Source organism: Gymnodraco acuticeps, unplaced genomic scaffold, assembly GCF_902827175.1.
Source record: "Gymnodraco acuticeps unplaced genomic scaffold, fGymAcu1.1, whole genome shotgun sequence".
Taxonomy (NCBI): Eukaryota; Metazoa; Chordata; class Actinopteri; order Perciformes; family Bathydraconidae; genus Gymnodraco; species Gymnodraco acuticeps.
This window is the reverse complement of record NW_022991289.1, coordinates 454073-468769: the sequence shown is the minus strand read 5'-3', so window position 1 is coordinate 468769 and position 14697 is coordinate 454073. Positions and strand designations below refer to the sequence as shown.

At 41.6% G+C, this 14697-nt stretch overlaps 2 protein-coding genes across 4 annotated transcripts in view; both read right to left on the bottom strand.

Annotated features, from left to right (window-relative positions):
• Positions 1–14697, bottom strand: part of LOC117562194 (storkhead-box protein 2-like) — a 100382-nt gene that overhangs the window by 42423 nt on the left and 43262 nt on the right. The gene's annotated exons all lie outside the window — the stretch shown is intronic.
• Positions 1672–3260, bottom strand: LOC117562196 (zinc finger and SCAN domain-containing protein 29-like). 3 transcript variants are annotated; one of them, XM_034240039.1, is made up of 4 exons: positions 2860–3260; positions 2417–2602; positions 1926–2050; positions 1672–1862 (listed from the first exon to the last, which is right to left on the bottom strand). In XM_034240039.1, exons 1-4 carry the CDS (start codon positions 3224–3226, stop codon positions 1734–1736), a joined length of 807 nt encoding a protein of 268 aa, XP_034095930.1. In that variant the 5' UTR covers positions 3227–3260; the 3' UTR covers positions 1672–1733. The 3 variants fall into 3 exon arrangements, with proteins under 3 accessions (XP_034095930.1, XP_034095929.1, XP_034095928.1); XM_034240038.1 differs by having other exon boundaries at positions 1672–1979; positions 2013–2050; XM_034240037.1 differs by having other exon boundaries at positions 1672–2050.

Below are 14697 nucleotides of genomic sequence, written 5' to 3'. Positions count from 1 at the left end.
CATACATACAACTACCTACTGTACAGAGTCAACAAATGTATTATTTATCAAAATCAAAACACTAAAACTACAAGACCAGAGGCCTGTACTACGAAGCAGGATTTTCGCTTAGCCGGCTAACTTCAGGGAAAACTCGGGGTTTCCGGTCCTACGACGCTGGTTCTCTTTTTAGCAGGCTAGATCTCCATGGTAACTTATGCTGAAAGGCTAACCTGCCCCGGAGCAGGTTAGGTTGCAGGCTAAGAGCTCAACTCAGTGAAAGCACTGCCTGCTGACCAATCAGAGCTCAGTGTGCAGAGTTTAAAGCGATCAAGTCATATTATGGCGCATTTCCACTGCAGCGGGGTAGCCCCGTTTAAGCGTCCCTAAGCGTCCTCGCTCAAGCCTCGGGCTGCCTCGCTGGCCGTCCGAGGCCGTGGCGCATTTCCATTACAGTTTAGGACCTGGGGTAGCAACGCAGTGTAGGCGGGGCGATCGGCTTTTTGGCGGGCTTTTTGGCGGGCTTTTGCCTCATGAAAAGAAATGACTGTGATGTGAAACTTGTGAAATCCATGGTGCTGACATGCTGTGCTCTGCATAACCTCTGCGAGAGTCATGGAGAGGACTATGATGATGGGTGGAATGCACCAGCAGCAGCAGAGCCAGGTGCAGAGGAGGAGGGCACTGACATCAGAGAGGGTTTGATGCGCTACCTGAATACCTAAATATGCATTATATTGTATTCATTGTATTGAACATAAATACATCTTTTTTTTTTCATATACATGTGTTTGTCAAATGTTTTAAACAAATGTTGTTATCTGAATTGAATATTTAGTAAATATTTGAATTTCAAGCACCAGTAAGTACTGCCCCATAATAAGAACATTTGAGGAAATATCAGATCATGAAAAGAAAATCTTTCTAATCAATTAAGCGAATATCAAAGCTAACTATAAACATAAATACTAAAGTGTAAAACACAGCAAAACTATATTCATAAATGCAAGTGTAAAATAGTGTGGACAATTGTAAACATGGATGGAGGCTAAAGTATCCACAGCATAAAATATATTAAAATATAACCTCAATCTTTCTTCTAGACATGTTAAAAGCTTGCTTGAATGGGTTATAGGTTTCTTTTGTTCTCTCGTCTTTGAAATATATAAGGAATGTGTTGTTTGAGTCTAGTAGAACGAGGGTATTACAATTGAGCAATTTCTACATGTATTATGTATTTATCATGTATTCTTAATACTATTACAAAATAAACATGTAATAATGTTTTGGAGGAGGACCTCAAGCTAACAAACTCAATTTCTTGCTTTAAATCTCTTAAAACTAACTTATCTTATCGGCTTTTTCCTAACTGATGGTGTTTGTTATTGCTTTATAAATTCATGTATGAAATATATCTTCTCTAAATCAAGATTATGTGAATCTGATTTTTTTCTGTTGGGTGCAATTCATTATCAACAAGAGATAAGATAAGTCAAATAAGTACTTTATTGATGGCAGTATACAAATACAAAAAAAAAAATTGTATCAAAAAGGCTTGCCTTTAAACAATACAAATAAAAAATGTAAAACTGTATTGCAGCCAGCATAAATATACATGGCATTGTAAAAATAAATATAAAATATGAACATTTTAAAGAAAATAAATAAACAAGAAAGTACAAATGTTGCATTTAAAAATTAACTAGATAAAAAATATATAATATGTACAATAACTATTAAGGTTATTTTAAGTATCACGGAGGAGACGGGCCACGTCGGCTGCCACGTCGGCTGCCCAGTCCCCCTAGCACCTCGCCAAGAGTGCGCAGGAAGGCTAGGTTGAAGGTCTCTGCTTGAGCGGCCTCCTCCCTTCTCAAGACGGCCTCCTCCCTTCTCAAGACGGCCTCCTCCCTTCTCAAGACGGCCTCCTCCCTTCTCACGGCCGCATCCAACTCCCATCTCCGCTCAGCAGACGCTTTGGCCCAGTCCAAGTGCCGTTCCTGCTGGGCCATGTGCTGTTCATGGTGCCGTTCCTGCTGGGCCCGATCCTCTCCTCCTCGTTTCCTCTTGCCTGGGTAACAATAAGATAATAATTAGCAATAAGGAAAAAACACAGGACAGGTACAGGTCACACAAGGATATAAGAATAACATGTATAAACAGAACAACAGTAAGGTGAACTAAAGAAAGTTCTGGCCCTAGATGTTTACAATGATTGTGAATTACATTATGTCCAGCCTGTTGATAATGAATATAAATATATGTATATGATAGGATGTCACACACAACTGTACTAGCTGCTTACTAGCTAAGACTTTACTTGTAACAGAGCATTTCCACACAGTGGTATAGCTTATTTTAATTACTGACGATGGATGATCCAAGGTTTAAAAAAACAAAACACAATTCCAGTCGTTTTGCCATTTCTATTTCTTACCTAGAACCACACGCTGCGGTGTCGTGATGGCACTCGGCGTTGGTGGTTGAGTTGGTGTCGATTCTTCGGCTGGTGTCTGTGGTCGAGCTGGGGTCCGTTCTGGATTCGATGACGATGTTGTGGACGGAACACTGCCATCACCCGTTGTTCGGGAATGTTCCTCCTCACTAGTCCCAATGTAATCATCTAGAACAGCAAAATGACTTGTTAATTCCACAAACTACTGCAGCACAATACTAAATAGCAACAACAACTATAGAAAAGAAAAACTGAACGTAAACAATGGCACATATGGTGTTAGCAAACAATAGCTCTAGCTAAGGCTATCTGCCTAGGCTATCTGCCTTAGCTAGCTATGTAGCTCTTCGGGGCTCCATAAAAGCATGGGTTGTCGAACATTAATGTAAGGATAAAATAGACTTCTTTGTTAGAAGTGAGCGTACCTTGCAGGGACTCCAGTAAAGCCGTTGCAGAATCCAGGCCTCCCTCCCTCCCAACGTTGGCCGGTCTATGGCCGTAAATCTGGTCCGACAAGTCGAACCACTTCCATTGTTTCCTACCCGCACCACTCGTGTTATTGTTGTCCTTTACTTGGCGATATTCACTCTTCATCTTTTTGAGTTTTTCCCTACACTGCAGGAAAGTCCTCGAAAATCCGCGTTCGGACATCTGTGCAGAGACATCCTGGAACACTTTCACATTTCGCATTGTTCCATCGAGCTCCTGCTGGATTTTATCATCCCCAATGAGATTAAGGAACGTCGTCACCTCCTCGGTCGACCACGGTGTGCTTTTCTTCGACGTTGCCATTTTGTAGCTCCTCCGTTTACAAAATGCTGTTTATAAAAATGCTGCAAGCTTGCTTCTAGATATATGCGCTGCTAGGGATGATCTCGCGCGCGATCTTGTGACGATTCTCTCTGACCAATCAGCAGTCGAGAGTGTTGACGTCACTAGTTCAGCCCTGGCCTGGTCTGATAGAACCACGATTTTATGGGGCCGGAAAAAGAGGGGAAAAGTACCCGCTAGCCGGTGCTAGGCTATATGGAAAGGCCACCAAAAACTGGCCTGGCCGCTTGAGGACGGTTAAGGACGCTTAAACGGGGCTACCCGCTGCAGTGGAAATGCGCCATTACAGGAGAAAGGAAATACAGAAAAACTGCCGTTGCAGGAAAGACGGCCAGCAAAAATCACCGACTGTGTGAACGTGAACATTAATAGAATATCACCTCCCATCTTCAGAGCAATCTGACTATTATAACATTAGCGTTAAGAAAGCTTACTTAAATATCTGCCACAACATAAGTAACCGGCAGTGGCGGATGGTGGAAAATATTTTTGGTGGGGCTATGGAAATAGGGACCAAACCATACTAAGGCGGTCCGGGGGGATATTCCCCCGGAAGAAATTTTTGAGAAATGACCCCTTAAATTATCTGGTGATGTTAGAGGGGGGGGGGAGGACAAATTGAGGCTTAAAAATATGAGATAATCCATAATCTTCAGTGTGGTTAGCTATGAATCTTCCAAAACTGTGCAACAGTAAAGTAGGCCCACACAAACTGCAGAACACTCGTGCTTTGGGAACACTCAAATGATTTAATTCACATTTAAAATCAGGAGACTAAATACGAACATTATGTGTGTGTGTGTGTGTGTCATACTTGCCAACCCTCCCGATTTTCGCGGGAGACTCCCGATTTCATTGCCCTCTCCCCGGTTTCTTCCCGGGGTCATATTTCTCCCGATTTCTGACAAAATCAGATTTACTCACGACTGTTTCCACTCAGACTTTAATACAGCTACACCATTGTTTGGTTTCCATGGTAGCGCGTCTCTTTAGCAGCGCTCAACTCAAAGTTTGAGAGGGTGAGGAAGATGAAAACTGAACAAGAATCGACAACTCCACCCTCTGCTCACTCTTTTCCTGTAAAACACAGGTCCAGCCCACACATATGCTCCATGGTGCTACAGGCATTGCCCTTACAACTACAATAAGCATGCAAATGTTAATCTACAGCTCCGGCGATCCACTAGCACAGAGACGCAGCCATCCTCGACAACTACTGTAGCGTCACCTTGGATACGAGTCCAAACAACTCACAGACACACAGGCCAGGGCGCTGACACCGCGCCCTTTGAGCATCAGATCTGACGAGGCTGATTGGCTGAAATTATGTTTCGGCGGCATAGTAGACAGATAGCAACAGTCAGCTTGTTGGCTGCTGCTGCTCTGGCTGAGGGCTCCTTTCTACCGCCCGGACGAGAGAATGATACACGCTGTGGCCAGGCAGGAAACATGTGACTTATCAGTAACTTTAGATATCGTAAAACAATTTTAAACGAGATTTTATTGTAGATTATACATTTTACTGATACCAATTATATAATATTTACCTTGTTCATTAAAAATAAAAATATATTTTTTTAAATATATTTTTTTATTTATTTTTAATTTTTAATGACAATCAAACATGTGGGAAGAGGGTGGGCGGCGCCCCTAGCGCCAGAGTTGGGTGTAATGCGTTACAAAGTAACGCGTTACTGTAATAATATTACTTTTGTCGGTAACGGAGTAGTGTTACGTGTTACTTTTATAATTTAGTAATCACACTACAGTTACTAACATTGCCCCGACACGCGTTACTTCGTTACTTTTATAAAATAATCACACTCACTGACAGACTAGAGGGGTTTCCACCGCAGGTTTATATACATGTAGGCCTATGTAATCTGCGCGACTTGCGAGACCACATCTCCACGTGCAGTGCTGCATAAACATGGCTGAGTCTTTTCATCTGTAAACTCCCTCAACGGGGCCGCTCGCTCTCTTTTGTTGATCGCCCTCTCACGGTTGAACAGTTCAATGTCCCGCTTCATTGTAGGAATTCTGTCTCTACCACTTTAGTTTGACCATCTCTATTACTAAGTTATGGAATACTAAATACATATGTAATTAGATACCTTACCGTTACTGCGCTCATAAAGAATGATAATAATAATGCGTCTTGAACTGGTTTAATTAATTAGTGTCTTGACGTTTCACAGACTGTTAGCTTGTTGTGGTAGGCTGGTAGCCTATTTTAGAGCATATAAAAAGAAAGACTTGTGTTCTGTCTTCCTTAATGCAATAGTAATTGGGGGTGCAAGTGGAGTCTCGCAGAGGCAAAACTGTGGCGCGCTTACACTGTAGGTGCGCCGCAGTCTGCGTGATCTGCCTGTAGGGAGGGGCGGGCCGGCCCTGCGAGTAAAGTAACGAGTAAAGTAACGAGTAAAGTAACGAGTTACTTTATGTAGAGAGTAACGAAGTAGTGTAATATATTACTTTTTTTTAAAGTAATATGTAATATATTACTTTTTTTTTTAGTAACGACCCCATCTCTGCCTAGCACCCCTATGGGCCGGCTGCCACTGGTAACCGGATCAGAGTAACATTAAGTACAGTCCGCGGCATATCACATCATAATGTATCATATATTTCCTTATCTGAGTCAGCTGAGCCGTATCTGGCCGTGCAACACTCACAGTGTCACATACTGTATGCAGAAGTATTATTTTAAGCAACACATTAAGTTGACGAAACACTCGAGTCAAATGTAATTAAAGTCAGATCCACTCGTGTCTTAGACGGGGCAGTGATATCATAAACCTGTTAATGTACGCATTCAAACACTTGTTCTGTTACCAGCTGTATTCACCTTGCAGGTGCAGCTATGTGGCTTTGATCCTGGATAAAGTGTTTAAGTCATGGATCTTTAAAGTTTAACTTCTTTATATGTCTAATATTATAGTTGACTTTTCATTCAGGAAGTATGACGCAGCGCTGTCCGTATGCTTCTCCATGTTTGTGATTGGTCGAATGCTCCAAATACCACCCCTTTCATGTGAACGCGCACCTAACTAGATAGGACACGGCTGGCTTGAGCGATCCACTTGATAACCAGCGTCGTAGTACAGTTTAGCGAGAGCGCGTATGTTCTGGATTAGGCCAACCGGCTAACTCAAACATATCCAGGTTAGGTTGAACCAGCTTCGTAGTACAGGCCTCTGGTGGAGAGAAAACAAACATATGCTGAGAGGAAACTGCATATTCAAAAAAACACCTATACGAACAAATTCCAAACTTCAGTGCATCACAACACCCGGTGTTAATCTATGGAATAACTGTAATGATGAGCTGAAATACTGTGCAACTTTATAGAAACTAAAATAACTATTCAGAAACAAAATCCTGGTTATGGACAGGACCGGTGATTTCCTGCTGTTGACAGTTTGGGTTTACCTGTAAAGATTATTTGTGTTTTTTTTTCACAAAGGGATGATCTGTTTACAACGGCAAGATGCTGATGACGATGAACTTTTATTTTCTTGAACGATGCATGCTAGTAGGACCAGAACGTTTTCAGCTTCTTCTCGCCCTTTTGAACATGAAGGAAACTATTTTAGTATTTGTACCTTGTAAAGTCTTTTGTTATTTTTTTCCTTTTTATTTTGTTTTGTTTTTAACATGTATAATAAATATTTTTTAAATGATTAGATTTAGCGGTTAATGTGGCACCGTATTGTCGTCATTACGGATGCATTAGTAGCCTTGAACATTAGCTAGCTAATGCTGCCTTGTAAGAGGGAAAACATTGCAGAAAGGAAACACAGACGTTACTGAACCAGCTCGGGTCAGGAGGGGTGTTTCATGTATCATGTCTGCCTAGAGCACCAAAGGTATGCAAATATGGACAAATGTAACCAGCAAAACGCTCGGTTGTTTCTTAAAATTTAGAACTAAATGTTTTTATAAATACAAAAGATATATCTTCTGAACAAAATATAATACGTTTTCACAACTTTTACTTTTTGCAATTCTTTGTAGAACTCAAACTTGAAGTGAAATATAAATAGGTTATCTCAACAAAAGATCATTTGTTGGCTCAAATGTATGGAGCAGTAGCGCTGCGATTGTTAAGTGGCTACACTAGATGGATGTCACACATTTATAATGTCAAATTATAAAATCCTTTATTTTTGGCACTATGTTGCAAAACATTTAAAAATCTGCTTTGCAGATAAACACAAAAATGGTATCTCTCTTCCAAGACCATCTCTCCCACCGACAGTCAGCCCTCACTGCCTGTCTTCCAGATATTAAACCATGTACAGGGTTCCTGCAGGTTTCGCCAACTCAAATGTAAGACTTTTTAAGACCTTTTTAAGACCACTTTGAATAGAATTTAAGACCTATTTCACGGCAAGAAATATGAAGGAAAATTGCTATGAAAGAAGAAAAACGTCCAATAATTACTTACAAAGTAAATGTATTCATGTTCAACATAAGAATAATGACTGAACATAACAGCATAACAGTACAGAACTGTGTTAGCGTGTTAGACAAAAAGTGTGTCTGTGTGTGTGTGTGTGTGTGAGAGAGAGAGTGTGTATCTGTGAGAGAGAGAGTGTGTGTGTCTGTGAGAGAGAGAGAGAGTGTGTTTGTGTGTGTGTGTCTGTGTGTGTTAGGGCTGTGCAATTAATCATATTTTAATCGCAATTACGATTTTGGCCTGCCACAATTACGAAAACAACATAATCCAAAAAAACTATTATTTTGCTTTGCTAGGTTGTGACAGTGCACTGCAACACTGCAGAGAGAGAAACAAGAGCTATATTCAGAGCTCTGCTGCCTTAGCTACAATCTTTCATCGTTGCTGTTGTATGATTGGTGTTTAGCTGCGGTATTTAGCGTCTACAGCACCTCCACTTTTAGGGTTGACGTAGACCCAAACTTCGCCCGGAGGTCCCCCGGTGTTGTTGCGGGAGCTGCTGCACTAGCTAACGCTGCAGTAGCTGCTGCTGCACTAGCTAACGCTACATTAGCTGCTGCTGCACTAGCTAACGCTCCACCAGCTAACGCTACATTAGCAAAACAAACGCTAATTTATTTTGCAAAAGGTGCAGCGGGCTTCAAACACGTTCCCTCCACTGGTTTCAACCAAGCACTAAATTAGATGTTTTCCAACCAAATACGGTTGAACTTACACTTCCCCATATTTATTTGTAAGTAGATTCGAAGATACATGAGTTTCTGACTGTCGCTAGCTGAAGCTTGGTTGCTAGGTTACTAGCTCGGTGTTCTCTGATAAGGGGCAGGGAGAAACAAAGTTAGTGATTACTGGTTCCATGTTGATTTATTTCAATACAAATTGTTGGGGGGAACTGAAAGGCTATTACCGTACTGGTTACTTTGCAGCCCGGACATTTCCCCCAAAACACATAGTGTTGGAACTAGTGTTGCACGGTGTACCAATACTTGAAAGGTACCGCGATACCCTGCCGTTAAAAACGTTACGATTCCTCCGTTTCATTAGTATCGGTACTTTAAGAATGACGGGGGAAAGTACTCCGGTGAGAAAGCGCCGTTTTAATAAGAGCCGTGTGTGTTCAGCGCTCTGCTTCCACTCCCTGCACTGCATTCGTGCCTGCTCTGCAGTCCCGCCCCTCTCAAGCACGCTCTAAGTGCCTCCCCTCTCTCGTGCACGCGCTAGCTGCCAGAGCATGTGAGAAAACGGGGAGCAAGTGGTTGCAAGTGGGAGTGCAACTGCCGCTGCGCCTCGGCTTGTTGACAAAAAAGACGCCAGAAGCGAAATTTGGAAGTATTTGAGCTATATCTCTAACAGTGAGGGCAAGCCTACAGACACCACGAGGCCTGTCTGTGAGAAATGTTTTAGATCCCTGCAAACCAAGGGAGCCAACACATCAGACTTGGCTAAGCACCTGCCGACCGGAATCCAGAGCTGTTTAAAGAATTTAAAGACAGACAGGTTAGCGAATGTGATAGATAACATAATTACATCATGCTCAAGCCCTCAAAAAAAAAAAAAAAAGTCAAACAAGTGTAATTTATTTTGTGACAAACGACGTCTAATATGGCTATCTTTTTAGCTAACTTACCAATGTGGCTAACATCTGCAATGTACATGTCAATAATTATTTATATTACTGTACTATTACATGTTAATAAAATATAAAGTTAACTATCAAAGAAATCACATAAACTCAAGCATAAAGAAGAGACCATGTTGTACGAAAACACTTAACAGATAAACTACAATTGTATTGATCATGAAAATAATAAAAGAAAAGTATCGAAGAAGAATCGGAATCGGTATCGAAACCAAAATGTTGGTATGGTGACAACACTAATCGCAACACAGAAGTACCTTTCAAATGCGATCATTTTTAAAGACCTTTCTTAATTTTTTGGTCATATTTAAGACCTTTTTCAGGCCTTAAATTCAGATGATCAAATGTAAGACTTTTTAAGACCCTGCGGGAACCCTGATGTATACAACAATGCTTAACTCCACTGCAATAAATCAGGAATACTATTTTTCAGCCATATTCCCTCACACACGGCGCAGTCCTTCTCACTGACCATCTAAAGCCTCAACGTTACCCTCTCCATCCAAATCCGCAATCTTGGCATCATCCTCTACGTCTCCACCTTCTCATTCCTACCCCATAACATAACCTCAGGAACAATGCCCGTCTCCGACCCTGTCCTTTGCTGAAGCACTCCTCTTGCTCCTACCACTGACAGACTGGACTACTGCAAGATCATCCTTTTCGGCTTATCAAACAAATTCACAAATATATTTCAACAATAATAATAATAATAATTAGGGATGCACGATATTGGTTTTTTGAAACCGATACCGATACCGATAACTTCCTGCTTCTCAAGACCGATAATAAAAAAATGTTTACGCCACTAATTATTTTAACGCGATTAACGCATGTGTATTTTTTTTCCTTGGCCGCCCCGTAGTTTCAGAGCGCATCGAGTTTAAAATACCATCTACAAGCTGATGCTGACAGCCCCGCTCCTGCTGCCCGCTTGTGGCAGACCATACTTCCACGCTCACCGGCAGGCACCGACTGGCCATCTGGAGGACCGGGAGGGTGTGTGTATGTGTGGCCCGAGCGAGAGACCTTACGTGCATTGTTGTTGTTAGCATCTGGTGCTAGCTAGCTGCGCTAACGGATATAAGGAGCTGTTTAAATGAAAACAGAGGAGCGACATTTCGCCACAACTGCGCCGAGCACTTGACTTTATGCAGGAAGCCAGACAGTGGGACGTTGTACGAAAAGTCAGCACACTCAGCAGGGATAGTGCGCAACATGATTGCAGCGTCCAGGCAGCTCCGGTTCGAGCATATGGCTTGAGTTGCACATAGCTCCAACGCCCATACCACCGACGACATGTTTGTTTACTGTCCTGGCTTCACGGCCGCACACCATTTACGTCACAGCCAGGCATGAGTTAGGGAGCGCTGGATTTGTGAAGAACTCCCCTCTTCCTAAACCACTAATACCACAGTACTGGCAAAACGGGAGGAGCCGAGTGAAAAACAAGCGCCCCTCACCCCAATCCACCCACACCGCAGTATTTTTTTTCTTTTTTTTTACCCAAAAAATATATTGTATATTATCGGGGCTATTAATACTGGTATCGGGTTTATCGGGATGACGTCATAATTCCTAATATCGGACCGATAATTATCGGGCCGATAATTATCGTGCATCCCTAATAATAATGCATGTAATTCATAAAGCGCTTTTCAAAATGCACAAAGACACTTTACAAAAGTCAATACATCCAGAACTCTACTGCCCTCCACCCGCCACTGAGACCACTTCACTCCTGACCTTTAGGACCTCCACTAACTTCCAGTTACATTTATTTTTATTATCCACATTATTATTATTGTTATGGATTTTGACTTTTTTCTGGAGCCACCAAGTGGCCATTGAGGACCTGCAGATGACTTTGCTTCAGTGCACAGCCCCGCAGGTTGCCGCTCGGCAGTGACACATCACATGACCCAGTTTCTTTAAGCATACAAGGCTTTTCTGAGCTTCTTCTTATGCACTAGAGATTGAATATGTTGCAAACCACATCCCTGCTGGTCCTTAATGTTAGCATACAGCTAGCATGAAACATCTGATCAGATGAAGACAGCCATGTTACAGAGCCACATGATAAAGGAGCTTTTTTCTCGGCAGTTCACATCTGTCAAGTCAGACTGAGGTCTGATTGGTCAACATAAACCAGTGGCGAGCCGTGACTTTTATACCTAGGCCCTCTGACCCCCCCTTCCCTCGAAACAAAAAAAGATCACGTCTCAACGTAGACTTCAGCGGAATATCAAAACAGCGGCCCGGGGTGCAAAACGCATCAATGACAGCGACCCTCTACCACACAAAACAACACCATTTATATAAACACCTATCATGACAGGGCACCCACAGCCAAGTAGCGATTACAAATGAATTAAGTCGGCACGGCGGCCCACATTGAAAATGACTTTAATGATCAAATCACTTAAACACAAAGTCCATCCTCCTGTCCTTTTGGATGAAGCACTTGATGGCGGGGTCATTCAGCTGATCCTTTGCCACTCCAGTTTATCATTGTAACTCAATCTTGAAAATGACTCGGTTAATAATTTCGCAACGATGTCATCATCACTATCACTGAAGTGAGCCATCATGAACGAACTTATGCTAATTATAAATCTATCGATCATAAATCTATCGATTAGATTTATGATTCAAAAATAGTAAAAGTAGGATAGACATGTGGATATTATCCGGCTGAACACAACGTGCATTTATCTAACAGGTTCGTTTTCCACAGACCTTATTTCGAGCTATTTTCCAAAATCCTATGGAGAAATCCCATTGATTTCTGTCGAGGGAATCCGAGCGCAGCTTACTTCCGGGTTTTAGGACGCGTCACTGCACCACTTGCATAGACCTCACAGCGGGCGGAACTTGTCATAAAGTCCGCGAAAATAAAGCCCGCCCATTTAGAGGGAAGATGTGATTGGTCAATTGTACTGTCATTTGACATTACTCTCATTGAGTTACTATAGCTGGCCCTCTGTGAATGTAGAGAGGTCTTCACATAACTCGCAGAGACGGCATTTAACCCTTCACATTCCAACATAAACTGAACAGGCAGATTCGAAGGATTTATTTCTTTGGAAATATTATTTTAAATACAATTAAATCAAGTTATTTTGGTAAAACTAATGAAAAATGTAACAACAAAAAAATATTAAAAAAAATATTTTAAAAAAAATGTTTTTTTGTAATGTTTTCAAATATTATTTTTTAGAATATCTTAGGCCCTCACAGAGGGCCTAGAGGGCCCTGACGGCTCGCCACTGACATAAACAAGTCTCAACATTATCAACAGACTGCTGGGACAATACTGGACATGAATGTATTGAGGGCATAAGGGGATGTAGCAGCAGTGAATGTGTGAGCTCGTGTGTGTGAAGAGAAAGGAAGAGCATTAGAGATGGCTGTAATCTGGAGATCAGCTCAACAGCTGGCTGTGTTTAGGAACCCTCTATCCCACACTCACTTTGGATTTCAGCCATCCTTCCATCACGCACAATTCATAGCTTTTGTGCTGAAATATCAGAAGGTATTAAAACAAATTGTTAAAAATGTGTTGTGACGTGGAGATATCAATGGAAATGTACCAGCTCGCAGAATTTGAGGGAATATACCTGGAAGAACCTGATACGATATTTTATTACGCCCTCTCAGAAATCCCACTATGATAGTATGTTGGAGGAACTGTGGTAACCAGAATGCAAACCACTTCCATGTATTCTGGGACTGTCCAGTTATCAAAGATACTTGTATAAAACTCCCCCATTACTTGGACTATTCCTTGCACCCCCTAGCATAAGCCCGAATGGTTTCAACCACATTGCAGCACTAACATGCACTTGTTGTCATAACGAGATCGCCAGGACACCAGTAGCGATCGGACAATCGGGAGTGTTGTTCAATTTGTGTGTTGTGGACATGTGGACATGTGCGTGCATGAAAATGTAAGTGCATATATTCTTGCCTAGTTTTAGTTATTGGTGGTTTAATGTTCATAATACAGAGCTTACTCTGCAATAGACGGCAGTTAGCAATAGCCGCTAACTTTGTCATGCTGACTATGGGACAGCACGAGGTGCGGCCGCACCAGGCACGCTCCCTCACATTGCATTATGAACGCCAAGTTGATGCAGGGGCCAATGTATGCAGTGTTCTTTATATTGTAGTCATTATAGAGACTTCATTGTGTGCATTCCTGTATGTTGTTCATGCGTGATTGTTTGTAATAGTTAATTACTTTATGTAATAACGTGTCACTTCAATCGCCATTCTGTTGCGGCCTTTGGCCAATAGAGGGCAGCATAGGCCAGCTAATTGTGCCATTTCTTTGTCTGCCTGGTTTGCTGTGTAACGGTGTCACAAGTCATTGTCCCTCTGTATTACATGTTTGTTCATACCTGTTTATCTTTATGTTACAGATACCACACCCATTCACACACCCATTCAACTACCATTGCATGTAAAATGTACTACCCTGGAAATCAATAAAGTAGTTAAACTGGAACAGCCTGTGGAAACCCATTCTTCCTTGCACGTCCGTCGCCAACACCTTCTGACAGAGGACAGGGAAATCTAGCTGCAGCACAACCTGTATACTTTTGCACGCCGTGTTCCCAACAATACTGGTAGGAGATACACAATGCCTTACAAGACATTTTCAAAGACGTAATACCTCTAGAGATCAAGATTTTTTATTTTTGGAATTTGCCACAGACATGGTTGAGAATACAAATACTGATTGAACATTCTGCTGGTTGCCACTAAAAAGGCATTAACCAGGAAATGGTTATCGAAGGATAGCCCGACCCTAAATGGATGGATGGACATTAGGGATGGGAATTTGAAAGCAAATGTATATTCGACCCCCCCAAAAAGGGTTAACCAGTTAACCGAAATGTACATATCCTATAAAAAAAAAATTGGGTAAAAAACAAAATTTCAACAATTTTTTTCTGAATTTTTTATTTTTATTTCTTTTTTTACCCAATTTTTTTTCAATACGTTTTGGAAATAAATACATACATGTTCAAATAAGTGTAGAAACCAAGTCGAATTTGTCAAATGTATTGAACTGGTGATCACAGTTTGACAGCTTTCATGTGCGGAGGTTGCGGGTATAGCAAGGTATAGCATGTATATATAAGTTTCATTTGGCATAGTTTGACCTCTACACCGCACTCACTAACCTGGTCGAAATATTTCCACACATTACTCCTTTTTGACGCCATGTCTGTTGTGTAGGACTCTTCTTAGAGTGTAAATAATTACCGGACTATGAAAAATTTAAAATATGTTGAATACCAGCAAAACGAAATCTCTCCTGTC

Excerpts from the sequence above, each read along its gene's own strand:
- LOC117562196 (XM_034240037.1), bottom strand. The coding sequence starts at position 3,226 with ATGGCAACGTCGAAGAAAAGCACACCGTGGTCGACCGAGGAGGTGACG. Across the intron at positions 2,603-2,859 it reads TTTACTGGAGTCCCTGCAAG|ATGATTACATTGGGACTAGT; the intron begins GTACGCTCACTT and ends TTGCTGTTCTAG. Across the intron at positions 2,051-2,416 it reads ACCGCAGCGTGTGGTTCTAG|GCAAGAGGAAACGAGGAGGA; the intron begins GTAAGAAATAGA and ends ATTGTTACCCAG.